Source organism: Mustelus asterias, chromosome 24 (genome assembly GCF_964213995.1).
Source record: "Mustelus asterias chromosome 24, sMusAst1.hap1.1, whole genome shotgun sequence".
Taxonomy (NCBI): Eukaryota; Metazoa; Chordata; class Chondrichthyes; order Carcharhiniformes; family Triakidae; genus Mustelus; species Mustelus asterias.
The window spans coordinates 33,673,497-33,701,439 of NC_135824.1; the positions used below are offsets into that span (position 1 = coordinate 33,673,497).

The window sequence follows — 27,943 nt, forward strand, 5'->3', positions numbered from 1 at the left end:
GATGGGGTAACACCCTGTACTGGGGAAAAATTTAAATCTGCTGATTTAATTGCAAACGTGAATGCATGCAGGTAGGCAGCTGGCCTGCATATTCTGTCACTCAACCCGCGCTACCCCTGAGTGAGATGAAACCAGTTATTAACAGTGGCAGCGTAGTCGCTCCCCACAACTTGGTGGTTTTACAACTAGCCACAACCTCAGCTGCCCATTCTTAAATCCTGTTGCAATTTTGACAGATTATGCAACTCCTCCATTTGTTTCATTGCTTCTTTTGTGGGAACATCAGCGTGGTTGACTCTCAACTGCCCTCGGGCAACTAAGGATAGACAACATTTGCTGGCCAGCCAGTGATGCCCATGTCCCATGAATGAATAAAAAAATTTGTAGGAGAGCCAATTGTAGCAGGTTTAGCACAGTGATTAGCACTGCTGCCTCACAGCGCCAGGGACCCAGGTTCCATTCCCGGCTTGGGTCACTGCCTGTGTGGAGTCTGCACATTCTCCCCGTGTTTGCGTGAGTTTCCTCCAGGTGCTCCGGTTTCCTCCCGCAGTCTGAAAGACGTGCTCTTTAGGTGCATTGGCAATGCTAAATTCTCCCTCAGTGTACCCGAACAGGCGCAGGAGTGTGGCGACTAGGGGATTTTAACAGTAACATCATTGCAGTGTTAATGTAAGCCTACTTGTGACACTAATAAATAAACTCTAAACTTTAAACTTTAGTTTGGATTCTAACATAGCAACAGGGGTAGACTATTCAGCTCCTTGAGCCTGTGCACTCAGTCTATTAACCAGTCTCCAACTTTGATACTACAGTCGATCTACCTTGAAATTTCAACTGGCTTTTGGGGGATAACGTTTCAGATTTCTTCTACCTGTTTTCCCTTCCAAGTGTCCTAGCATTAACCTTAATAAGATTCTGCCCCTATCTCTAGATTCCCCCAACAACTTACATTCATACAGCACCTTCAACATAATAAAATATTTTAAGACGCCTCACTGAATAAACTTGAACAGTTAGTCACAGTTATTAGGATGGATGACTAAAAGCTTAGTCAATGGGGTAGGTTTTAAAGAGCATCTTGAAAGGAAGGATAAGAAAGTTTCAGAGGAAAAATTTCAGAGCTTTGGGCCAAAGTTGCAGCAGCCATGGAATAGTAATTAAAATTAGGGGTAGGGGAGGCCAGAATTGAGGGACTTGGATATCTTGGAGGATTATAGGAATGGAGGAGCTTACAAAGATTGAGAAGGACGAGATCTTGGAGGGATGGGAGTGTTTTTCAACGAATAGGATATAGGCATTTCAAAGCTCTACTTGAAATCTCTCAAGTGTTGGGATGGAGAGAGGGTGAAATGCTGAAGCAACCAGATTAATATGAAGGAAGGGTGCAAGAGTCAAATTAATTCTGGAGGAGGTTGCAGAAATAGTTTGGAACCAGGCCAAGGAATGATTTTAAGCTTAGTGCATTGAGGGGAATGAATGGAAGGCAGCTGGAGAGGAGCTGTTTTGGGTCCATGAGAATGGAAAGAGGTAGATGAGCTATTCTTAGTACATGGCTAGATACAAACAGCTGTATTTTGTGCAATTTGGGAGTTTATAGAGTGTGGTTTGTCAGCAAGGAGACCATTGGAATAAACGACTGGCAGATTAGCTGAATTCCCTGTTGTTTATTTTGCTGTTTCTCTGCTCTCTAACTTTCTATGAGAGTAGAATCAGCACTCCAGAAATTAGCCAATGTGCCAGTCCCAATACAGAGTGAGCAAGTAGGCTTACTGCTCCCAGTCTGTGATTAATTTGCTTTTCAACTACAATATATTAACTTGAGTGTGTAGAAAAACATGAGCATTATTTGCAATTAAAAGCAGAAAATGCTGGAAGTGCTCAGCAGGTCAGACATCATCTGTAGAAAGAAAAATAGAGTTACTGTTTTAGGTTGGTGACGTTTTGCCAGAACTGGAAAAAGTTAGATTTGTAATAGGTTTTAAGCAAGCACAAAGGCAGGAATGTATTTAAAAAAGGACAAATGAGGAAGATCTAGGATAGGGTGAAAGGAAAAAGAGATTACCTGATAAAAGATGGTGTGGTGCAAGGCAACATGAGATGGTGGTGGAACAAGAGACAAAAGATGAGGAGTCAAGAGGGAGTTTGAATCTGGTGATGAGTATTTTGATGGCTGATTTATTCAACTGTACAGCTTTAGATATTGGTTACATTCACACAGTGTGTAGAGTGCATTGGCTTAACTGCTATCTGGAATCTCTCCATGAGGCAGATCGACACAGAATGTTAAGGAGTATGGAATAACTGAATCATTATCAACTGCTACTGTCTGAAAAAAGTAAATGTCCTGCTTTCGGTCTGGATTTGTTGAACTCAAATATTGAGTTTGGAATACTGGAAAGTACCACTTTAAAAATGAGGTGCTATTGCTCAAGTCTACTTTGAGCTTCTTTGGAACAACGCAGGAGACCAAAATAGAGTAGAGAAAGGTGACTGGAAGCTTAGAGCGAGGCATGCATACTGAACAATAGTGTTCCAAAGTGGTCAGCCAAATTGCATCTGCATCATTAAATTCCTAGCCCACGGCAGACTCCCAACGGGCAGTGTCCTTTGATGTTTAGCACAAATGTCACATTGAGCCATGACTTGCTCAATAATGTTGTTGTAATCTTTATCAATCACCCCAACATTCTGTAGTAGAGCTTTCCATTTTTGTGACGCTGGATGTGCAAATTGTTTCTGCAACTTCCAAATAATCACCATCTTGTCCATCAAACCTTCATCCCTCGAACTGAAGAAAACTGCTTGAATTCTTTGAGAAATATCCCCCTTCCTTAATGGCAGGCGGCAATAGCCTGACCGAGAAAAATGTAGACCCATAATTTTCCCAGACATTATCGCTCTGTCATTCTTCCTGTCTAGCTTCTTCTGTACTTTCTCCACCAAAGATCTGCTCAACAATAGAATTATCTCATTAGAGACCACATCAGTAGTGATGCAGAGACTGATCCCAGCCATCTTGCAAGAGAGGAATACTCTTTTTGAAGACTTAAAAAGAAAACTTAGCTTATCATCCCCAAACTTCCACACTCCTTAACACTCTGTGCCGATCTGCCTCATGGAGAGATTCCAGATAGCACTTAAGCCAATGCACTCTACACACTGTGTGAATGTAACCAATATCTAAAACTGCACAGTTGAATAAATCAGCCATCAAAATATTCATCACCAGATTCAAACTAACAATGATCAACACAATTCCTTCATGGCAGTCCCTATCATTTTCAGCCTCCGAATGATCTATTTCATGCAATATTTCAAAAACATTAATCTCCTGCTGCGGGCAATTCATTGCATGAAGATGGTTAGAATTGCACTGATAACACCAACCATTCCCATGCATTTTATAGAATCCCTACAGTGCAGAAGAAGGCCAATCGGATAACCTCACATTTATCCACATTATGCTGCATCTGCCATGCAAATGCCCACTCACTCAGCCTGTCCAAATTACGCTGAAGCATCTCTGCATCCTCCTCACAGCTCACACTCCCACCCAACTTTGTATCATCTACAAATTTGGAGATAATATATTTCGTTCCCTTTTTGAAATCATTAATATATAACGTGATCGCCTGCATTTTATAGGAAAGAAGCTGGAAGTTGCTGTTTTCCCAAAAATGTTTAGAGCAGCAGCCATTTGGTCTAGGAGAGAGTCTTTCCCATGGAATTGCATTCCTGTAAATCCCAAAAGCCTGTTGACATGAGAAATGTGTGCACAATCGAATAATTTAAATGCCAGGATTTCAAGCTTAAACTTTTATCAATCTCTTATCACTTACCTGTACCCCTCCATGGATCGATCATGTTTTCTTAAATCTATGAAAGGTGCTTCATAGATTTCCAACAAATTATCCTTTTTGCAAAACTTATCCAAAACTGCAATAGAAGAGTCAATCCCTCTTTGGTATCCAAGTAATCCAAGGCTCATCTCGACTCAACATCAGTCCTTTTCTCTCCTTACAGATGCTGCCGGACCTGCTGAGATTTTCCAGCATTTTCTCTCTTGGTTTCAGATTCCAGCATCCCCAGTAATTTGCTTTTAATCCACACCCAATGCTGAAAGTGCTCCTAGTTGTACTTTTGTTGTTGATTATGTTAAAGCCATACCTTGCTTCTTTTGGGGTGACGAAGCCACCCGTGTCCACACCTCAACTTCATTTTTCCATTACTGATGTGGTTCAGCCTCTCAAAAAATCGGTGGATGGTCAGAACCTGAGATTTAGCATTGTTCTTTTACCATGCTGCAACTGAGTTTGTCAGCAGCAGTATGCTTCCTTTCCTATCAGAGGATGGAGGTGAAACATTTCTGATTTAGCAGCCAGTCACCAAATCTTAATATTCAACCTCTGCTACCGTGTTAATTCCAACAATTGTATGTTGAGGAAGAATGATTCTGAGGCGAGCCTGTTTTATTTCCAAGACAAGTCAAAGACACTCCCAGTTGCTCTCAGCCGAACACAGTGAACTGGTTTATGTATCCTAATACTTGCCCAGTTGGGGCCAGCTATGCTTCAGTTTAAAGCATATACTCTATTGCAGCACAAGTTCAACATTGGCAGTTGGGATGGCCAAACACACAAGTGATAGTTTTCTGGAACAGCTCTGTTCACCTCATAGATGCAACCCCAAGCTTCTGATTGCCCATTATTTATATTCACTGCCCTGCTCCCTTGACTTCTCTGTCCTTTTCTACACTGTTCCAATGAAGCTAAATGTAAACTTGTGCAACGGCAACTCGCCTTTCAAGTTAGCACTTAAAGCTTTTTGAACTTGAGACTGAGTTCAATAATTTCGAATCACAACCTCTGCACCATTTCTTTCAGCGACCAGCTGTTGGTGATATTCCTGCTACTCCCATTTACCCATTTTCTGACCTTGTCTTTTGTTTCTATACTTGTCCCATTACCTTCTCCTTTTACCTTGCACCATCATCCCTTTTGTTATTGAATCCCTATGATAAAAGACAAATACAGCGGATGCTGGAATCTGAAACAAAAACAAAAAATGCTGAAAAATCTCGGCAGGTCTGAGGGGAGAGAAAAGAGCCAACGTTTCGAGTCTAGATTACCCTTCGCCAGAGCTCTGATGAAGGGTCATCTAAACTCGAACAAAATTCGACACTGTGTCACACAGAGAGATACTGGGAAAGGTGACCAAAAACTTGACCAAAGAGCTAGGCCTTAAGGAGTATGAAAAAGGAGGGTTCAGAGGGAGAGAGAGAGAGACGGATAAGTTTAGGAAGGGAAATCCAGAGTTTAGGACCTTGACAGCTGAAGGTGTAGCTATCATTGGTGAAAATTAGAGGTGCAGTCCCAGATTTTAAGAGATGATGCAGTATTGACTGCTATATCCTAGGATCAACAACATTTTGTTTTCTGAAGTCTGGTGTGAATACAGTACATGACCCACAACTGATGGACAACGCAGTAGAAATTGATCAATAGTGGCATTAGATGAGGAAATCTTTTTTTCTTGTTGTAGAATTGAACAGTTTGTCCAGATGTACAGCCAGAAAGTGGGTATTAGCGCTGAAGTGTTGCTGAAGACTCTCTGGGGTGACTACTACCTAAACACAAAGACAAAGAAGATAATGAAAGGAGCGCAGGTACGTTGACTAATGCTCAGACACTTCCACTAAGTAACAAGGTGGCAATTACAGTAAGAAGTCTCATAACACCTAGTTAAAGTCCAACAGGTTTATTTGGTAGCACAAGCTTTTGGAGCGCTGCTCCTTCATCAGGTGAGTGAATCTTGTAAATCGAGTCTGTGCCTATATGTCCGCTGTTTGTGTCCACAAGGTGGCAATTAGTCCTGGCAGGTTGTATTTCATTTGAAGTTAAAAATTCCAAAAGCACGACTGCAGTTTAGTTGGATTGGCCATGCTAAATTGTCCCTTAGTGTCCCAAAGATGTGTAGGTTAGATGGATTGGCCATGCTAAATTGCCGCTTAGTGTCCGAAGATGTGTAGGTTAGGTGGATTGGCCATGCTAAATTACCGCTTAGTGTTCAAAGATGTGCAGGTTGCGTGGAATGGCCATGCTAAATTAGAACATAGAATCCTACAGTGCAGAAGGAGGTCCATCGAGTCTGCACCAACCATAATCTCACCCGGCCCTATCCCTATAACCCTTGCATTTACCCTAGCTAGTCCACCTGACCCTGAGGAGTAAATTAGCCTGGCCAATGCACCTAACCTGCACATCTTTGGACTGTGGGAGGAAACTGGAGCAAACCCAGGCAGACACAGGGCAAATGTGCAAACTCCACACAGACAGTGACCCGAGCCGGGAATCGAACCTGAAGCTGTGAGGCAGCAGTGCTAACCACTGTGCCACCCCGAATTGTCCATTTGTGGCAAACATGTGCAGGTTAAGGGGATTGGCCATGCTAAATTGCTCCTTAGTGTTCAAAGATGTGCGGGTTCGGGGATTGACCATGCTAAATTGTCCCTTAGTGTCCAAAGATGTGTAGGTTAGGGGGATTGGCCATGCTAAATTGCCCCTTAGTGTCAGGGGGATTAGCAGGGTAAATATGTGGGATTACGGGGATAGGATCTGGGTGGGATTGTTGTCGGTGCAGACTCGATGGACCCTCTCTCCTGTAAGGAATCTATGAGTTCATACTGAGGCTATTCCCTGATTTCAGAAGGCAACCTCTTGGACTGAGTTAACCTGTCCTCATTTCTCCTCGCCTGACTCCACGTCAGAATGTGACCGAACAGCGCTCCTGCCAAGCGATTTCTTTCTCAGTCAGTGAAAGGCAGTTAATGGCATCTTGTTGTGCAGTGAGTAGTGCAGGTCACGCGGATCCCTGGAGTTCAGACACTGGGCAGTGGAAGGGGAAATAGGGGGTGGGTTTTTTTTTTGTTTTAAGAATCAGTAAATGCAGACAGGCCATGTCTGAAAGGCAAGTGGATGTTAACGGCACAGCAACTATGAAAGCTCCCCCAGTATTTATTAGATTATTATCTATCGAACCTTGGTTAGGCCACACTTGGAATATAGGGCCTGATTTTACCATTTTCATTCTAAGTGCTGAATCTGGGCAGAATTCAGATCCGACTTGGAAATCTGCTTTCAGGTGCTCCCATACACACTTAGCCTGAAAAAAAAATTGCGGGTCTGAATCGCGCTGTGGGCGGGGCTTAGCGCGCCTGAAACGATCGGATCTCTGAACTGCGCATGCGCAGTTAGAAAAGCTCTACCCCCCCCCCCCCCCCAAACCAGTGAGCGATCGGGCCTTTCCCACCCCCCTCACCACCAGAGATACATTTACCGGTCCCCCCCCCCCCCCCCCCCCCCCCCCAAACACCAGACAACGATCGGTCCTCCCCGCCCCACCCCCCACCAGACAATGATTGTCCCTCCCCGCCCCCCCCACTAGACAATGATCGCCCCCCCCCCCCCAAAACAATGATCGTCCCCCCCACACCAGACAACGATCCCACCCCCTCCCCCCCCCCCCCCCCCCCCCCCCTCACACCAGACAACGATCTGGCCTCACCCCACACCCACCCCCCCCAACTAGAGAATGATCTGACCCGCCTCCCCCCCCACCACCGATCTGAGTCAGAGAGCCATTGGAAGCACTAAACTCGCTCTTCAGCAGCTGGAGCGTCCGATTCAGACTTTTATTCAGCATGTTCATTTCGGCGCGATTCCGGATCGGCGAACACGGTGGTAAAGGGGGAAATGCTGATAAAGTTGGGCGGGCAGTTCATTAATTCAATTGAAATACATGCAAATACATTTAAATCGCCGTTGTGCCCATTTCGGGCGCGAAGCGGATCGTGGCCATTCCTGGGTTTCGGTAAAGTGGCCATCTGCGCGGGCGCGGATTGCGTTAATGGCCTCACACCCGACTTTACCACGTTTTGGCGTGACGCAATGGTAAAATAGGGCCCTTAGTGTTCAATTTTGGTCGCCACACTACCAGAAGGATGTGGAGTCTTTGGAGACGGTGCAGAAAAAAATTACCAGGATGTTGCCTGGTATAGAGGGCATTACAGTAAGAAGTTTAACAACACCAGGTTAAAGTCCAACAGGTTTATTTGGTAGCAAAAGCCACACAAGCTTTCGAAGCTCTAAGCCCCTTCTTCAGGTGAGTGGGAATTCTGTTCACAAACAGAGTTTATAAAGACACAGACTCAATTTACATGAATAATGGTTGGAATGCGAATACTTACAACTAATCAAGTCTTTAAGAAACAAAATAATGGGAGTGGAGAGAGCATCAAGACAGGCTAAAAAGATGTGTATTGTCTCCAGACAAGACAGCCAGTGAAACTCTGCAGGTCCACGCAACTGTGGGCATTACAAATAGTGTGACATGAACCCAATATCCCGGTTGAGGCCGTCCGCGTGTGTGCGGAACTTGGCTATCAGTTTCTGCTCAGCGACTCTGCGCTGTCGTGTGTCGCGAAGGCCGCCTTGGAGAACGCTTACCCGAATATCAGAGGCCGAATGCCCGTGACCGCTGAAGTGCTCCCCAACAGGAAGAGAACAGTCTTGCCTGGTGATTGTCGAGCGGTGTTCATTCATCCGTTGTCGCAGCGTCTGCATAGTTTCCCCAATGTACCATGCCTCGGGACATCCTTTCTTGCAGCGTATCAGGTAGACAACGTTGGCCGAGTTGCAAGAGTATGTACCGTGTCTTCTGAGGAGGTCCTCCTCAGAAGACAAACACGGACACAGTGGACAGAGTACCCTTCGTTGTCCAGTACTTCCCCGGAGCGGAGAAGCTACGGCATCTCCGCCGGAGCCTTCAACATGTCATTGATGAAGACGAACATCTCGCCAAGGCCATCCCCACACCCCCACTTCTTGCCTTCAAACAACCGCACAACCTCAAACAGACCATTGTCCGCAGCAAACTACCCAGCCTTCAGGAGAACAGTGACCAAGACACCACACAACCCTGCCACAGCAACCTCTGCAAGACGTGCCGGATCATCGACACAGATGCCATCATCTCACGTGAGAACACCATCCACCAGGTACACGGTACATACTCTTGCAACTCGGCCAACGTTGTCTACCTGATACGCTGCAAGAAAGGATGTCCCGAGGCATGGTACATTGGGGAAACTATGCAGACGCTGCGACAACGGATGAATGAACACCGCTCGACAATCACCAGGCAAGACTGTTCTCTTCCTGTTGGGGAGCACTTCAGCGGTCACGGGCATTCGGCCTCTGATATTCGGGTAAGCGTTCTCCAAGGCGGCCTTCGCGACACACGACAGCGCAGAGTCGCTGAGCAGAAACTGATAGCCAAGTTCCGCACACACAAGGACGTCCTCAACCGGGATATTGGGTTCATGTCACACTATTTGTAACGCCCACAGTTGCGTGGACCTGCAGAGTTTCACTGGCTGTCTTGTCTGGAGACAATACACATCTTTTTAGCCTGTCTTGATGCTCTCTCCACTCCCATTGTTTTGTTTCTTAAAGACTTGATTAGTTGTAAGTATTCGCATTCCAACCATTATTCATGTAAATTGAGTCTGTGTCTTTATAAGTTCTGTTTGTGAACAGAATTCCCACTCACCTGAAGAAGGGGCTCAGAGCTTCGAAAGCTTGTGTGGCTTTTGCTACCAAATAAACCTGTTGGACTTTAACCTGGTGTTGTTAAACTTCTTACTGTGTTTACCCCAGTCCAACGCCGGCATCTCCACATCATGACTAGAGGGCATTAGCCATGAGGAGAGGTTGGAGAAACTTGGTTTAAGACCATAAGACCATAAGACATAGGAGCGGAAGTAAGGCCATTCGGCCCATCGAGTCCACTCCACCATTCAATCATGGTTGATTTCAACTCCATTTACCCGCTCTCTCCCCATAGCCCTTAATTCCTCGAGAAATCAAGAATTTATCAATTTCTGTCTTGAAGACGCTCAACGTCTCGGCCTCCACAGCCCTCTGTGGCAATGAATTCCACAGACCCACCACTCTCTGGCTGAAGAAATTTCTCCTCATCTCTGTTCTAAAGTGACTCCCTTTTATTCTAAGGCTGTGCCCCCGCGTCCTAGTCTCCCCTGTTAATGGAAACAACTTCCCTACGTCCATCCTATCTAAGCCGTTCATTATCTTGTAAGTTTCTATCAGATCTCCCCTCAACCTCCTAAACTCCAATGAATATAATCCCACGATCCTCAGACGTTCATCGTATGTCAGGCCTACCATTCCTGGGATCATCCGTGTGAATCTCCGCTGGACCCGCTCCAGTGCCAGTATGTCCTTCCTGAGGTGTGGGGCCCAAAATTGCTCACAGTACTCCAAATGGGGCCTAACCAGTGCTTTATAAAGCCTCAGAAGTACATCCCTGCTTTTGTATTCCAAGCCTCTTGAGATAAATGACAACATTACATTTGCTTTCTTAATTACGGACTCAACCTGCAAGTTTACCTTTAGAGAATCCTGGACTAGGACTCCCAAGTCCCTTTGCACTTTAGCATTATGAATTTTGTCACCGTTTAGAAAATAGTCCATGCCTCTATTCTTTTTTCCAAAGTGTACGACCTCGCACTTGCCCACGTTGAATTTCATCAGCCACTTCTTGGACCACTCTCCTAAACTGTCTAAATCTTTCTGCAGCCTCCCCACCTCCTCAATACTACCTGCCCCTCCACCTATCTTTGTATCATCGGCAAACTTGGCCAGAATGCTCCCAGTCCCGTCATCTAGATCGTTAATATATAAAGAGAACAGCTGTGGCCCCAACACTGAACCCTGCGGGACACCACTTGTCACCGGTTGCCATTCTGAGAAAGAACCTTTTATCCCAACTCTCTGCCTTCTGTCTCACTGGAACGACGGCGGTTGAGGGGCGACCTGATAGAAGTCTACAAGATTATGAGGGGCAGAATGGATAGTCAGAAGCTTTTTCCCAGGGTGGAAGAGTCAATTACTAGGGGGGCACAGGTTTAAGGTGCGAGGAGCAAGGTTTAAAGGAGATATATGAGGCAAGTTTTTTAAACAGAGGGTGGTGGGTGCCTGTGACTTGCTGCCGGGGAAGGTAGTCAAAGCAGATATGGTAGTGGCTTTTAAGGGGAGTCTGGACAAATGCATGAATAGGAGGGAAATGGAGGGATATGGTCCCCGGAAGGGTAGGGGGTTTTAGTTAAGTCGGATAGAATGGTCAGTGCAGGCTTGGAGGGCCGAAGAGCCAGTTCCTGTGCTGTAATTTTCTTTGTTCTTTGTTTTTTGTTCTACTTATCAGAAGTGTAACAAGGTTGTGTGAGCTCCTGAATAGCTCTGGATAAATATTCCTCATGTAGTGTTGATAATGATCTCAGATTTGATTGTGCTGTCGGCCAAATCCTGCTGATGTAGCAGTGGGACAGTTAGACTCCGAGATCCCAGGATGTGAGGGAGCAATTAGCCAGAGTTCCCTTGCTTCGATATGATCTAGTGGCTCCAGCCACAAATTGTGTGTTTGAATTAGAACGATATTAGCTTGGCTGTGTCGCTGGCCTGCCAGCGTTCACGATCAGGCTTCACACTTGGAGATTGAGTGGGTATTTCAAGGCACTTGTGGATAATACTGGCAGGCGCCATTCCCTGCATTGTAACTGAAAGTATCTTGCTCTAGTTTACCTCATCTGTTTCCAAATTGTTTTCCCCCCTGCGGGCTCAATCCTTGTGCCTTGTCACAGATTCATTTGTCAGAGTAAAAAGAGAAAATGCCGGAATTATTCAGAAGGTCTGGTAACAGCAGCTGTGCAGAGAGAAACGGAGTTAAATTTTAAGTCAAGTATGACTCTTCAAAACTGAAGGATGGTAGAAATGTAAAAACAAGTTACTGTGGATGCTGGATTCTGAAACAAAAACAGAAAGTGCGGGAAAATCTCAACAGGTCTTACAGCATCTGTAGTGAGAGGATAGAGCCAAAGTTTCAAGTCTGGATGACTCTTCGTCAGGATAGAAATGTGATGGGTTATATGCAGTTGAAAACATGGAGTGATGAAGAACAAGTTGGAAGATCTGGGATCGGCACAGGGGTTTGCACTGCTGTCTCTCAGCACCAAGGGCCCGGGTTCAATTCGGGCCTAGAGTGACTGTGGAGTTTGCATGTTCTCCCTGGGTCTGCGTGAGTTTCCTCCGGGTGCTCCAATTTCATCCCACACTCCAAAGCTGTATGGATTAGATTGATTGGCCATGCCAAATTGCCCCTAGGGGTATAAACATGGGGTTATGGGGATAGGGCCTGAGTGGGATTGTTGTTGGTGCAGGCTCGATGGGACAAATGGCCTCTTTCTGCACTAGGGATTCTATGATTCAACTCGACTTTCCCACCTTATCCCCATAACCCTTGATTCCCTTACTGATTAAAAATCTGTCTGTCTCAGCTTGAATACAGCCTCTACTGCCCTCTGCAGTAAAGAATTCCACAGATTCACTATTCTCTGAGAGAAGGAGTCCTCTCCGTCAGTGTCTTAATTGGGCGATCCCTTACTCTTGAGATTATGCCTTCTGGTGCTGGACTCTCCCACAAAGGGAAGCAACCTTCAGCCTCTATCCTGTCAAGCCCCTGAGAATCCTATATGGCTCAATAACACCTCTCATTCTTCTAAACTCCAGAGAGTACAGATCCAATGTACTCAATCTCTCCTCATCAGAAAATCCCTCCATACTCATGGTCAACCTAGTGAACCTTCTCTAGACTGCCTCCAATGCCAATATATCTTGCCTTAGGTATGGGGACCAAAACTGTTCACAGTATTTCAGTTGTGGTCAAATTAGTGCCTTATATAGTTTTAGCAAGACTTCCCTATTTTCAAACTCCATATCCTTTGAAATAGAGACCAAAATTCCATTTGCCTTCCCTACAACCTGCTGAATTTGCATGCTGGCTTTTGTGATTTTTGCATGAGAATCCCCAAATCCCTCTGAGCTGTAGCTTTCAGCAATCTCTCTCCATTTAGATAATATTCAGCTCCTTTATTCTTGCTACCAAAGTGTGTCACTTCGCATTTTCCTACATTATATTCGATCTGCCAAGTATTTGCCCACTCACTTAACCTGTCTATATCTCTCTATAGACTCTTTCACTGCCCACCACGGGCAAGGAGCGGACAATGGGAAGGTCTGTTGATCACGGGCGGGATTTTACGGTTTCGTGATGAGCGAGGCCGTAAAGTCCCGCCCTTTGTGTCAGCCTCACCACTTGCCTTCCCACGTATTTTTGTGTCATCTGCAGACTTGGCGGTAGTACATTCGCTTTCCTTTTACAAATCATTAATATATATTGTAAATAATTGTGGCCCCAGCACTGATCCCTGTGGTACTCCATTAGTTAAAGGTTGAAAATGCCCCTCTTATCCCAACTCTATTTTCTATCAGTTAGCCAACCTGTAACTAGTGGTGTGCCGCCAGGATGAGCAATAAATGTTGGTCTTGCCCGCGATGTCCACATCCCATGAAAGAATAAATTAGAAGAAAAGAACTCCACATGCTGCTCAAAATTCATTAAGGTGGAGGCAAAAGGAGATCAAACTGATTCCTTTACTAAGCACAGATCATCCAGCATCAGAGAGGGTATAATGAATTTGTGGCAAGGAGGGGGATTAGAAGAAGACAAGTGAACAATTTAGTGTCATTCCCATAGCCTTTTCCTGGAACTCTGCACATTCTTTCTTTTTTCTGATAACAGTCTAATTCCCTTATGAATGTTTTGAATGATCCTGCCTCCACCACACTCTCAGGAAGTGCATTCCAGACATAAATCACCTGGTGCATGAAAATGTTTTACCTCATGTTGCTTTTACTTCTTTTACCAATTACTTCAAATTTGTGCCCCCTCATCCTTGATCCTTTTACTAGTGGGAACAGGTTTTTCCTATTTACTCCATCTAGATCATTCCTCATGATTTTGAATACCTCAAATCTCCTTTCAGCCTCTGATTCTCCAAGGAAAATAGTCCAAACCTCTCCAATCCAATTCCATAACTGAAGTTCCTCATTCCTGGAACCATTCCCAGAATGTTTTCTGCACTCTCTCCAATGCCTTCAACATCTTTCCTAAAATGCAGCACCTGGTCTTGGAAACAATACTCCAACTCTGGCTGAACTAGTGTCTTATACATAACCTCCTTGTTCTTCTGCAATATGCCTTATTAACAAAGCATAGGATACTGTATGCTTTTATAACTGCTCTATCAACTTGTCCTGCCACCTTTAATAACATGCATATCTACACCCAGGTCCCTCTGCTCCCCCTTTAGAGTTTGTACCCTTTATTTGTGGTGTTCCCACCAAAAATGAATCATTTCACATTTCTCCACATTGAACTTCATCTGCAACTTGTCCGTCCATTCCACCAACTTGTCTATGTCTGTTTGAAGTTGTACAACACTCCTCACAGTTTGTAATGCTTCCAAGTTCTATGTTATCCACAGATTTTGAAATTGTGTCCTGTACATCAAAATATGGTCATGAGTATTAACTAGGAAGAGCAAGGGTTGATCCCTGTGGAAACCACTACAAACCTTTCTCCAGCCTGAAAAACATCAATTAACCATTACTCACTCTTGCCTGTCGTTCAGCCAATTCCATTTCCATGTTGCTACTGTCCCTTTTATTCCATGAGCTGTAACTTTGCTCACAAGTCTTTTGAGTGGCACTGTATCAAATGCCTTTTCAAAGTCCATTTACACCATATCAACAGCATTGCTCTCAACAATCCTCTTTGTTACTCTTTTCCATCAACTTAGTTTAACATGTTTTTTTCTGAATAAATCCATGATGGCTTTACTTAATTAACCCACATTTGTCCATTTGATTGTTAATTTGATCCTGAATCACTGTTTCCAAAAGTCTCCCCATCACTGAAGTTAAACTGACTGGCATGTAGGTTCTGGGTTTATCTTTACACCCTTCTTTGAACAAGGATTGTGATGATTGCAATTCTGCAGTCCTGTGGCACCACACCAGAGTCTACGTAAGACAGAAAAATTATGGCCAGTCACCCGCAATTTCCACTCTCACCTCCCTCAGTATCCTTCGATGCTTCTCATACAGCCTTGGTATCTTATCAACTTGAAAAACAGATAACCCATCCAATACCACATCCTTTTTCATTTGAAACCTATCTAGTCTCTGAATTACCTCACCTTTTACCATGACTGGGGCAGCATCATCTTCCTTTGCAAACACAGATGCAAAGTATTAATTCGCACTTCAGCTATGCCATCTCCCCCAAGGGGCGGTATGATGGCTCAATGGTTAGCACTACTGCCTCACACAGCTCCAGGGACCTGGGTTCAATTCTGGCCATGGGTGATTGTGTGGAGTTTACATGTTCTCCCTGTGTCTGCATGGGTTTTCTCCGGATGCTCCGGTTTCCTCCCACAGTCCAAAGACGTGCAGGTTAGGTGGATTGACCATGCTAAATTGCCCCTTAGTGTCCAAAGATGTGCAGGTTAGGGGGATAGCGGGGTAAATGCGTGAAGTTGTGAGGATAGGGCAGAGGGTGGTCCTCAGTAAGATGCTCTGTTGGAGAGTCAGACTCAATGAGCCGAATGGCCTCCTTCTACACTGTAAGGATTCTATGATATGTAAATCCCCTTTTTGGTCCCTAATTGGCCTTACCGTTACTATTTAAATGCCTGTAGAAGACTTTGGAATTCCCTTTTATGTTGGCTACCAGTTTCTTTTTATACTTTCTCATTGTTTGTCTTATTTGCTTCTTCACCTGTCCTCTGAACCTTCTATATTCAGCGTGGTTATCAGTTGTATTTTCTACCTGACATGAGCACGCTTTTTCTTCTGCTATTTTAATTTTTTCTCTGTTGTCACCCATGGAGCTCTGGATTTGTTTGCTATGCGTTTCCCTTTCGATGGACTATACCTTGACTATCCCCAAATCACCTCTTCTTTTTTAAAGTAGCTCATTGATTAGCTACCAATTTTCCTGCCAATCTTTGACTCCAATTTATTGGGCCAAGATCTATTCTTAGCCAGTGAAGTTGGCTTTCCCCCAGTTAATTATTCTTACTCTTGACTGTTCTTTATCCTTTGCCACAGTCAGTCTAAAACATAGACTGACTTAAGTCATAGACTTTATAGAGGTCTATAAAATAATGAGGGGCATAGACAAGGTAGATAGTCAATATCTTTTCCCAAAGGTAAGGGAGCCTAAAATTAGAGGGCATAGGTTTAAGGTGAGGGGGAGAGATACAAAAGTGTCCAGAGGGGCAATTTTTTCAAACAGAGGGTGGTGAGTGTCTGGAACAAGCTGCCAGAGGTAGTAGTAGAGGCGGGTACAATTTTATCTTTTAAAAAGCATTTAGATAGTTACATGGGTACGATGGGTATAGAGGGATATGGGCCAAATGCGGGCAATTGGGATTAGTTTAGGGGTTTTTAAAAAAGGGCAGCATGGACAAGTTGGGCCGAAGGGCCTGTTTCCATGCTGTAAACCTCTATGACTCTATATGATGCAATGATCAGTGTTCACCAATGACACTTGGGTTTATTTGGCCTACAAGCCATTGACACTGCCACTATTCCAGTCTATATTTGGATAATTAAACTGCCTCATTAATAGTAATCTCTAATTTTTGTTCCTTTCTGTAATTTCTTTGCAAATTTCCACTTCTACATTTCCCACCTATTGGTGGCCTGTGGACTACATCGAACAATGTCATCGCACTTCTTCTGTTCCTGAGCTATTTTGTCCTTTATCCCTGTAAGATGTCCACTTTCTCCAGTGTTGCAATGCTCTCTTTTATCAGTACTGCCACCCCTTCCCCTTTTCTTCCTTTCCTATCTTTCCTGAACACCTTGGTTGGGATTTTACGGTCTCACTCGTTCCGAAACCATAAAATCCCGTCCGAGGTCAACGGTCCTTTCCATGGTCCGCCCCCTTGCCCGCTCCAATTCCCGTGATGGCTGGGATGGTAAAATTCCGGCCCTTGTATCCAAGGGTATCCAGTCTTGCCCTTCTCTGAGCCAGGTCTCTGTTGTAGCCATGACATCAAAGTTCCCCATGGCAATCCACATCTGTAACTCACCAATCTTATTTGTCACACTCCATGCGTTCGCACACATGCATATTAACCCTGATTTCAATTGTATTCCTCCCTCATTTACTCTGGCTCCTTCTATTAACTTACTATTCCCTATTCGTGCTATCTCTCCCATTATTCTGTGCCTTGTTACTCCTCTCTTAATATTATCTTCTGGTTCTCACACCCCTGCCGAGTTGGCTTAAAATCTCCCAATAACACTAGTAAAACTCTGGGACAGAGAAAGAAACTCTGTCGCATCTCTGTTAAGTTGCAACCTGTCGGATCTGTATAGGTGCCATCTCCCACAGAGCCATCCCAATGTCTCAAGAATCTCAAGGGGTGGCACAGTGGTTGGCACTGCTGCCTCACAGTGCCAGGACCTGGGTTCGATTCCGGCCTTAGATGACTGTGTGCAATTTGTATGTTCTCCCTGCGTGTGCGTGGGTTTCCTCCAGGTGCGCCAGTTTTTTCCCACCAGGGAGGCCACACATCATTCTGGATTTGCATCTGCAAACACAGAAATGCCTATCTATTTCCATAACTATTGAATCACCTATCACTTGTTTTTCCATGCTTTGTTATACCTCCTGTACAGCTGAACCACCTGTTTCAAATGCCATAGAATTGGTTCTGACTGCACTCTCCAGATGAATGATCACTCTCATCAGTATTCAATACTGAATACCGGTTGGAGAGTGGGATGCACTTGTAGGACACCTGCCTGTTCCTTTTTGACTGTCTGGTGGTCACCACTTCTCCTGAATATTCTTAAGCTGCAGGGTGACCATATCTATCAATGTACTGTCCACTTCACAGATGCACCACAGTGATGTCAGCTGCTGTTTAACTTCCACAACTTGGGGTTCAAGCTGCTGAAACTGACAGCACAAATGGTTATCTAGGACATGGGAAGCGTCCTGAATTCCCCACATTGCACAGGATGGACACTCTTGAAGTTGGAGCAGCCATGCTTTTTTCTCTTTTTATTCACTGATAACTTTGTTACTGCTTTTACTTGCACTGCTAATAACCCTTACCAATATTACTAGATTTACCATAAACCTTAGCAATATTGATAAGCCCTACTAATAATTATTATACTTTACTGGTCGGGTGGCACGGTGGCACAATGGTTAGCATTGCTGTCTCACAGCGCCTGGGACCCAGGTTCGATTCCTGGCTTGGGTCACTGTCTGTGTTGAGTCAGCACATTCTGCCCGTGTCTGCGTGGGTTTCCTCTGAGTGCTCTGGTTTCCTCCCACAGTCCGAAAGACGTGCTGGTTAGGTGCATTGGCCATGCTAAATTCTCCCTCAGGCTACCCGAACAGGTGCCGGAGCGACCAGAGAATTTTCAGAGTAACTTCATTGCAGTGTTAATGTAAGCCTACTTGTGACACTAATAAATAAACTTGAATAAAAGATACCACTCACTAACTACTCCCCTATTACTAATAGCAAATATTTTAAATGTTTTTTAAAAACTTTCAGTTTAGACTCAGTTCTGAAATAGTTCCCAATCACCTTACAACTTCCCTGAGATGTCACCGTTTGATTTTCTTTTTCTAAACCTGGTGTTTTCTAGAAGCTACCTTAATTAACCTCTCCTTCTCTGGCATGTTCATGACAGATCCACTGTCTCCTCTCTTTTAGCTAACTGTCGACCCTGAGTCGTGCTTTGTATTTATTTCCTTTCCCTCTCCGACATGTTTTTTCCAGGTTTGCCCTCTCTTCTCTCTCCCAGGTGATAGAGCAGAAAATTCATTCTGCTTTTCAGAGACATTTCCAGAGATGTGGATAGAATTCCATCAACGAGCAGGAGGGTGTCCACCGACAAAGTCACTGAATGCTGTAGACAACTAAGCAGCAGAGTAGCTACGCCCAATATCTAGAAAGAGAAACTAAGCCTCTCTCCCCTCTAACTTGTCCCATCTTCAAGCCTACCTGTAAAAACAACCTCTGGGCAAATCAACTCTAGGAACCATCTGATCTTCACTTCAGTTTGAGTATCAAATTTCACCAGAATAGAGACGGAGTTAAATTTCATTTTGTAATTACTCTTTTACTTTCAACTGTGCCTAGTTTTTGTGTGTACATTAGTGTGGGTGATTCACATGAGTGAGATGTCAAGTTTTCATTAACCTCCAGGGCAGTTGTCTAAGAAATAAATGAAACTTTAATTTAGAAATACAAAAGCTTGCTGCTGCGTCACTTAAATTGACTCCTGGGGTAAGAAGACATACATATCCATACGTTATTAAATTGTTCATGGACAATAAAAGGTAACATCTTAAAATTGTCCATGACACACAAATACAGCTTTCAAAATATTTCAAACTTCAGCAAAAAAAAGGTTGTGCCACCAGGATATGCAGATAATGTTTAAGTTACCTTAAGAATGCAAATGTAACAGAAATGTTCCAGAAAGTATTTGATAATGTGCCACATCAAGGTTATTGCGGAAAATAAAAGCTCATGGTGTAGGGGGTAACATATTGGCATGGAAGGAAGAGTAACTGGCTAATGGGAAACAGAGTAAGCATAAATGTGTCACTTTCTGGTTGTTCAAGATGTAATGGGTGGTGTGACACAGGGATCAGTGCTGGGGCCTTGATATTTCTATATAAATAACTTGAATGAAGGGACAGAAGATATGGTTGCTAAAATTTGTTGATGACACAAGATAGGAAAGAAAGTATGTTATAAAGAGGATATAAGGGGGCTACAAAGAAATGTAAATAGATTAAGTGAGTGAGCAAAGATCTGTCAAATGGAGAAAACTGGAAAAAGTGAAATTGCCCATTTAGGCAGGAAAATAGAAAGGAAGCATATTATCTAAATGGTGAGAGATTGCAGAGCTCTGAGATGCAGAGGGATCTGGGTGTTCTAGTGCATTAATCACAAAGATTAGTTTGCAGGTACAGAAAGTAATTAGGAAACAAATAGAATGTTATCATTTATTGCAAGGGGAATTGAATACAAGAATAGTGAGGTCATACTTCAGTTTTACAGAGCATTGGTGAGACCACAGCTGGAGTACTGTGTACAGCATTGATCTCCTTATTTAAGGAAGGATGTAAATGTATTGAAAATTCAGAAAAGGTTTGCTAGACTAATATCTGGAATGGGAGTGTTGTATTATGAGGAAAGGTTGGAGAGGCTAGGCTTGTATCCACTGGAGTTTAAAAGAGTAAGACTTGATTGAAACATATAAGGTCCTGAGGGGTCTGGACCAGGTGGATATGGAGAGGATGTTTCCTCTTGTGGGGGAATCTAGAACTAGTAGTCAAGGCTTTTTACTCTTATGTGAGGAATAAAAGAATGACCAGGGTGAGGTTAGGGCCGGTCAAGGACAGTAGTGGAAACTTGTGTATGGAGTCAGTAGAGATAGGCGAGGTGATGAATGAATACTTTTCTTCAGTGTTCACCAAGGAGAGGGGCCATGTTTTTGAGGGAGAGAAGGTGTTACAGGCTAATAGGCTGGAGGAAATAGATGTTCGGAGGGAGGATGTCCTGGCAGTTTTGAATAAACTGAAGGTCGATAAGTCCCCTGGGCCTGATGAAATATCTCCTAGGATTCTTTGGGAGGCAAGGGATGAGATTGCAGAGCCTTTGGCTTTGATCTTTGGGTCCTCACTGTCCATGGGAATGGTGCCAGAGGACTGGAGAATGGCGAATGTTGTTCCTCTGTTTAAGAAAGGGAATAGAAATGACCGTGGTAATTATAGACCGGTTAGTCTTACTTCGGTGGTTGGTAAATTGATGGAAAAGGTCCTTAGGGATGGGATTTACGACCATTTAGAAAGATGTGGATTAATCCGGGATAGTCAGTATGGATTCGTGAAGGGCAAGTCGTGCCTCACAAATTTGATTGAATTTTTTGAGGAGGTAACTAAGTGTGTTGATGAAGGTAAGGCAGTTGATGTCATATACATGGATTTTAGTAAGGCGTTTGATAAGGTCCCCCATGGTCGGCTTATGATGAAAGTGAGGAGGTGTGGGATAGAGGGAAAGTTGGCCGATTGGATAGGTAACTGGCTGTCTGATCGAAGACAGAAGGTGGTGGTGGATGGAAAATTTTCGGATTGGAGGCAGGTTGCTAGCGGAGTGCCACTGGGATCAGTGCTTGGTCCTCTGCTCTTTGTGATTTTTATTAATGACTTAGAGGAGGGGGCTGAAGGGTGGATCAGTAAATTTGCTGATGACACCAAGATTGGTGGAGTAGTGGATGAGGTGGAGGGCTGTTGTAGGCTGCAAAGAGACATAGATAGGATGCAAAGCTGGGCTGAAAAAAATGGCAAATGGAGTTTAACCCTGATAAATGTGAGGTAGGACTAATTTAAATGTGGATTACAGGGTCAAAGGTAGGGTTCTGAAGACTGTGGAGGAACAGAGAGATCTTGGGGTCCATATCCACAGATCTCTAAAGGTTGCCACTCAAGTGGATAGAGCTGTGAAGAAGGCCTATAGTATGTTAGCTTTTATTAACAGGGGGTTGGAGTTTAAGAGCCGTGGGGTTATGCTGCAACTGTACAGGACCTTGGTGAGACCACATTTGGAATATTGTGTGCAGTTCTGGTCACCTCACTATAAGAAGGATGTGGAAGCGCTGGAAAGAGTGCAGAGGAGATTTACCAGGATGCTGCCTGGTTTGGAGGGTAGGTCTTATGAGGAAAGGTTGAGGGAGCTGGGGCTGTTCTCTCTGGAGCGGAGGAGGCTGAGGGGAGATTTAATAGAGGTTTATAAAATGATGAAGGGGATAGATAGAGTGAACGTTCAAAGACTATTTCCTCGGGTGGATGGAGCTATTACAAGGGGGCATAACTATAGGGTTCGTGGTGGGAGATACAGGAAGGATATCAGAGGTAGGTTCTTTACGCAGAGAGTGGTTGGGGTGTGGAATGGACTGCCTGCAGTGATAGTGGAGTCAGACACTTTAGGAACATTTAAGCGGTTATTGGATAGGCACATGGAGCACACCAGGATGATAGGGAGTGGGATAGCTTGATCTTGGTTTCAGATAAAGCTCGGCACAACATCGTGGGCCGAAGGGCCTGTTCTGTGCTGTACTGTTCTATGTTCTATGTTTAAAATAAGGGGTTGCCCATTTCAGAAAGAGATGAGAAGAGTCTTTGGAACTCTCTTCCTGAAAAGGCAGTGGAAACAGAGTCTTTGAATCTTTTTAAGGCAGAACTGGATAGATTCGTGATTAACAAGGGGGGGGGTGAAAGGTTATCAGGAGTAGGCAGGAAGGTTGGGTTGAGGTTACAATCAGATCAGCCATGGTCTTATTGAATGGTGGAGCAGGCCTACTACTGAGTGGCCTACTCCTCCGAATTTGAATGTTCATGATGTAAATTGACATAATCTGGAATTCTATGTACGTTCTCCCCTTCTACCATAATGTTTGGCAGAGGACAGGCAAAATCAATTAAATACAGTTTGTTGTACTGTTTTCATAGTTTCCTCTGGTCTATATTGGCGGTAGATCCTGAGAATGTTCTCCCTAATCTGTGGTATAAAAGGTTTATAACAAATATTAGCTTGGCAGCTTTTAGAGCAGTTTTAATTCCTTTGTCAATTAGTTTAATTTTTTTGATTAACTGAGATTATTTTCTCCACCATTGCAGTCAAAAGGGAAAAAACCTCTCTTTGTACAGTTAGTGCTGGAAAACATCTGGAGTCTGTATGAGGCTGTAGTTGTCAGAAGGTAAGAATGTTTCTTATGCCATTATGTAGCTTTTATACACATATAAATATGGATGATTGCTATCTATAACAGCCTTGATAACATACAAAGCAGTCTGGAAATATTACATTGTGAGATCATGGTGTTGGATGCAGGGATTGAGACTTGTCCTTTTTTGCATCTTATTTTACATACTGGTTAGTGCGTGTCCCTAGCTAAATCCTATGTTCCATTTGAAGAAATCATTTTAAAACATCACAACTTTTGCGATCTCTAACTCCAAGTCCTGAATTGCAAAATCATAGAATCTCTACTGTGCAGAAAGAGGCCATTCGGCCCATCGAGCCTGTACCGACAACATTCCCACCCAGGCCCTATCCCTGTAACTCCACACATTTACCCTGCTAATCCCCCTGACACCAAGGGGTAATTGGGCATGGCCAATCAACCTAACCCACACATCTTTGGACTGTGGGAGGAAACCGGAGCATCCAGAGGAAACCCACTCAGACACGGGGAGAACGTGCAAACTCCACATAGACTGTGACCCAAAGCCGGAATTGAACCCGGCTCCTTGGCATGGAGCAGCAGTGCTAGCCACCGTGCCACCCTAATTCAATTTCATCTGGCTAATAGGCTGAATATCCTCTGTATGGTATTCCTGTTCCTGCATATGGAATCAACCACTGTGCAAAATTTCCACTGAGCAGAAGTTTGCAAGTTGACTTGGCTTCTGAAATTCAGTAATGTTGTATCATAGCAATATAATCAATGTTGCTATCAATTTTAACATGCATTACTATGCATTTGTTGTCCACTAACTCTGCTTTGATCACTTCCTGGTTGTTTTACACATTTTTCATTGAATCCTTTGCTGTAGCACTAGCTTTGCATAAGTATCAATCATGCCTGTTCTATTAAAGTGCATTTGAAAATTAAGGACAACCCCTTCAATTGCCACTTGAACAAAGCCGTCATGCAGTGTCAGTGCGGAAACGTGTTGCATATATTAACTGCCAGCAACAATTTAACCAGAATGAGCAACCTGTAGATTCATATTGACTATCATAGAAACCATAGAAACCCCACAGAGCAGAAAGAGGCCATTCGGCCCATCGAGTCTGCACCGACCACAATCCCACCCAGGCCCTACTCCCACATCCCTACATATTTTACCCACTAATCTCTCTAATCTACGCATCCCAGGACACTAAGGGGCAATTTGTAGCATGGCCAATCAACCTAACCCGCACATCTTTGGACCGTGGGAGGAAACCGGAGCACCCGGAGGAAACCCACGCATACACGAGGAGAATGTGCAAACTCCACACAGATTCATTTGTGTAAATCCATGAAGGTCAGAATGGATTCATATCCAGATGAAGCACCACTTGTTTGTTTTGAGATAAGTGATGGAGAAATATCAGGATGGCCAATGGAACAAGGACGATTGAGTTCATCGATCTAGAGAAGGCTTTTGGTCAGGTGCCTGGGGAGGAAGTCTGGAGAGGTGCTAGAATTTGTGGAGTACCTGAGAAGTACATATGACTATTGGAGGATATTGTCCCAGAAGTACAGACAGATGTATCTGCCTGCCTCAGATGCATCTGTCCATGACGATATCAGTAGGAGTGACAATCCCACTGTCCTTGGGGAGGCGAAGGCACATCTTCACATTGAAGATATCCACCATTGTGTTGTGTGACACTACCACCTTGCTAAATGGGATAATTTTTAAATAGATCAGGCAACTCGACTGCGCATCAACAAGGCACCATAGGCCATCAGCAGTAGAATTGTACTCAACCACAATCTGTGCCCTCATGGTCCAGCATATTCCCTCTCTGCTATTCTCATCAAGCCAGGGAATGAACCCTGGATCTATGAAGAATGCAGGAGGGCATGCCAAGAGCAAGAGCAGACATACCTAAAGTTGCAGTGTGAACCTGGTGAAGCTACAACACAGGATAACTTGTGTGCCAAACAGCAGAAGCAGCAAGTAATAGACAGAGCTAAGCGATTCCGCAACCAGTGAATCAGATCTAAGCTCTGCAGTCCTGCCACATCCAACAATGAATTTGATTTGATTTATTATTGTCACGTGTATTAGCATACAGTGAAAAGTATTGTTTCTTGTGCGCTATACAGACAAAGCATACCATTCATAGAGAAGGAAAGGAGAGTTACAGTCATAGCTAAGGTGTAGAGAAAAATCATCTTAATGCGAGGTAGGTCCATTCAAAAGTCTGATGGCAGCAGGGGAGAAGCTGTTCTTGAGTCGATTGGTACATGACCTCTCAGACTTTTGTATCTTTTTCCCAACAGAAGAAGGTGGAAGGGAATATGTCCAGGGTGTGTGGGGTGCTTAATTATGCTGGCTGCTTTGCCGAGGCAGCAGGAAGTGTAGACAGAGTTAATGGATGGGAGGCTGGTGTACGTGATGGATTGGGCTACGTTCACAACCTTCTGTAGTTTCTTGCAGTCTTGATCAGAGCAGGAGCCATACCAATGCCAGTGGACAATTAAACAACTGACTGGAGGAGGAGGCTCCACAGTTTGCACATTTTTCTCGTGTCTGTGTGGGTTTCCTCCGGGTGCTCCGGTTTCCTCCCACAGTCCAAAGATGTGCGGGTTAGGTTGATTGGCCAGGTTAAAAATTGCCCCTTAGAATCCTAAAATGTGTAGGTTAGAGGCATTAGTGGGTAAATATGTGGGGGTAGGGTCTGGGTGGGATTGTGGTCGGTGCAGACTCGATGGGCCGAATGGCCTCCTTCTGCACTGTAGGGTTTCGATGATTTCTATGAGATATCCCTATCCCCAATGATGAAGGAGCCCAGAAATCAGTGAAACAGATAAGGTTGAAACATTTGCAGCAATCTTCAGCCAGAAGTGGATGATCCATGTTGGCCTCCTCCAGAGGTCCCAAGCATCACAGTTGCCAATCTTCTTCCAATTTGGTTCACTCCACGTGATCTGAAGAAATAGCTGAAAGCACTGGAAACTGCAAAGACAATATTCCTGACAATATTCCGGCAATAGTACTAAAGACCAGAGCTCCAGAACTTGCTGTGCCCCTAGCTATGCTATTCTAATACAGCTACAACACTGGCATCTACTTGGCAACGTGGAAAACTGCCCAAGTGTGTCATGAACACACGAGTAAGCATCTCCACATCATGAACACACGAAGCAGGGCAAATCCAATCTTGCGAATTACTGCCCCATCAGTCTACTCTTGATCACTCTTGATATTCTTGATCTTGGGCTGGCACAGTAGCACAGTGGTTAGCACTGCTGCCTCGCAGCGCCAGGGACCCAGGTTTGATTCCCGGCTTGGGTCACTGTCTTGTGGAGTCTACACATTCTCCCTGTGTCTGCGTTGATTTCCCCCGGGTGCTCTGGTTTCCTCCCACAGACCAAAGATGTGCAGGTTAGGTGAATTGGCCATGCTAAATTCTCCCTCAGTGTACCCGAACAGGTGCCGGAGTGTGGCGACTAGGGGATTTTCACAGTAACGTCATTGCACTGTTACTGTAAGACTACTTGTGACTAATAAATAAACTTTAACTTTATCATCAGTAAAGTCATGGAAGGGATCATCAACATTCAAGTGGCACTTAGTAATGATCTGCTCACAGATGCTCAGTTTGGATTCTGTCAGGGTCAATCAGCACCTGATCTTAGCCTTGGTTCAAAATTGGGACAAAAGAGCTGAATTCTGGAGGTGAGGTGAGAGTGACTGCCCTTGACATTAGGGCAACATCTGACTGACTATGTGATCAAGGAGTCCTAGCAAATCTAGAATAAATGGGAATGTGTGGGTGGGTCGGGGGGCTACCATTGATCAGAAACTGAACTGGACTAGCTGTGTACTCTATAATTACTGTGGCTACAAAAGCAGGTCAGAGGCTGGGAACCTTGCGGTGACTAACTCACCTCCTGACTCCCCAAAGCCTGTCCATCATTTACAAGGCACAAGTCAATATGATGGAATACTCTTCACTTGCCTGGATGTTTGCAGCCCCACCAACACTCAAGAAGCTTAACATCAGCCAGGACAGAGCAGCCCACTTGATTGCTACCCCTTCCTCCAACACTGACGAATAGTGGCAGAGGCGTCTAGCATCTACAAGATGCACTGCAAGAGCTCACTAAGGCTTCTTAGGCATCACCTTCCAAACCCATGACCACTACCATCTAGAAGTACAAGGGCAGCAAATACCTGAGGACACCATCACCTGGAGGTTCCCTTCCAGGTCTCATGCCATCCTGACTTGGAAATATATCACTGTTACTGTCACTGGGTCAAAATCCTGCAACTCCCTCCCCAGTAGCACTCTTGGTGTACCTACCCTCAGAGACTGCAATGGTTCAAGAAGGCAGCTCACCACCACTAGGGATGGGCAATAAATGCTGGCATAGCCAGAGGCACTCACATGCCTTAAATGAATTTTAAAAAACGCCACCTACTTCTTGGCTACAATTTTGGGTTGATTTTCTTGGAAGTAAATGTTCAGGTTTGCAGCATGGAGGAGTTTGTTTCTTGTAGCCAAAACATGACCTGTACCTTGACAATTCATTAATTATTACACATTGGTTTATCTATGTGGCTAGTTCAAAGGAATTCTCTTAATACAAGTATGCACAAACCAAATTATTGATATATGAAAAAGAAAAGGTTGCATAGGATTCATATTTCATCTTGGAGCTTAGCAGTGGTTTTATGTGACATTTTATTGAAGGGTAAAGAAGTTTATGTATTCTGGCTGTGACATTTTTGTACTGCACATGAAGCATTGATGCTAAAAATAATAAAATATTTGTGTGCTATTATATATGTTCATTATGAATAATAGTCGAGTCTGACAGCAGAAATTTTTGTGGCTCATACTCATAATAGTGAACTGTTCTGCTTCAGTAACAAGTATGTAATGAAGATTGGCAGCCACTGTCTAAATGCTTAATGCAAACAAAACCTTCTTTTGTTAAAAGCTTGCACAATTATAAGGACAGTATTTTATGGCATGATTTTCTGTACATCGCATTTGTAATTACTTCAGATATTGTAGTGTTGCTGTAGTGGTGAGTGGATAATGCAAGTTTGCAATGCAATGGCTTGGTCTTTTCACCCCTGTCGATTGTGTATAATGACGAGTCCAAATGATAGCAATAATGTCCAGAAGTGT

At 44.1% G+C, this 27,943-nt stretch overlaps 1 protein-coding gene across 1 annotated transcript in view; it reads left to right on the forward strand.

Moving 5' to 3' along the window:
- The window catches only part of efl1 (elongation factor like GTPase 1), a 338,480-nt gene that overhangs the window by 65,791 nt on the left and 244,746 nt on the right, over window positions 1–27,943 (forward strand). The window contains exons 9-10 of the mRNA XM_078241003.1: window positions 5,542–5,665; window positions 22,699–22,778. Coding sequence (XP_078097129.1) covers window positions 5,542–5,665; window positions 22,699–22,778 — 204 coding nt within the window. The remainder of the gene's footprint in view (window positions 1–5,541; window positions 5,666–22,698; window positions 22,779–27,943) is intronic.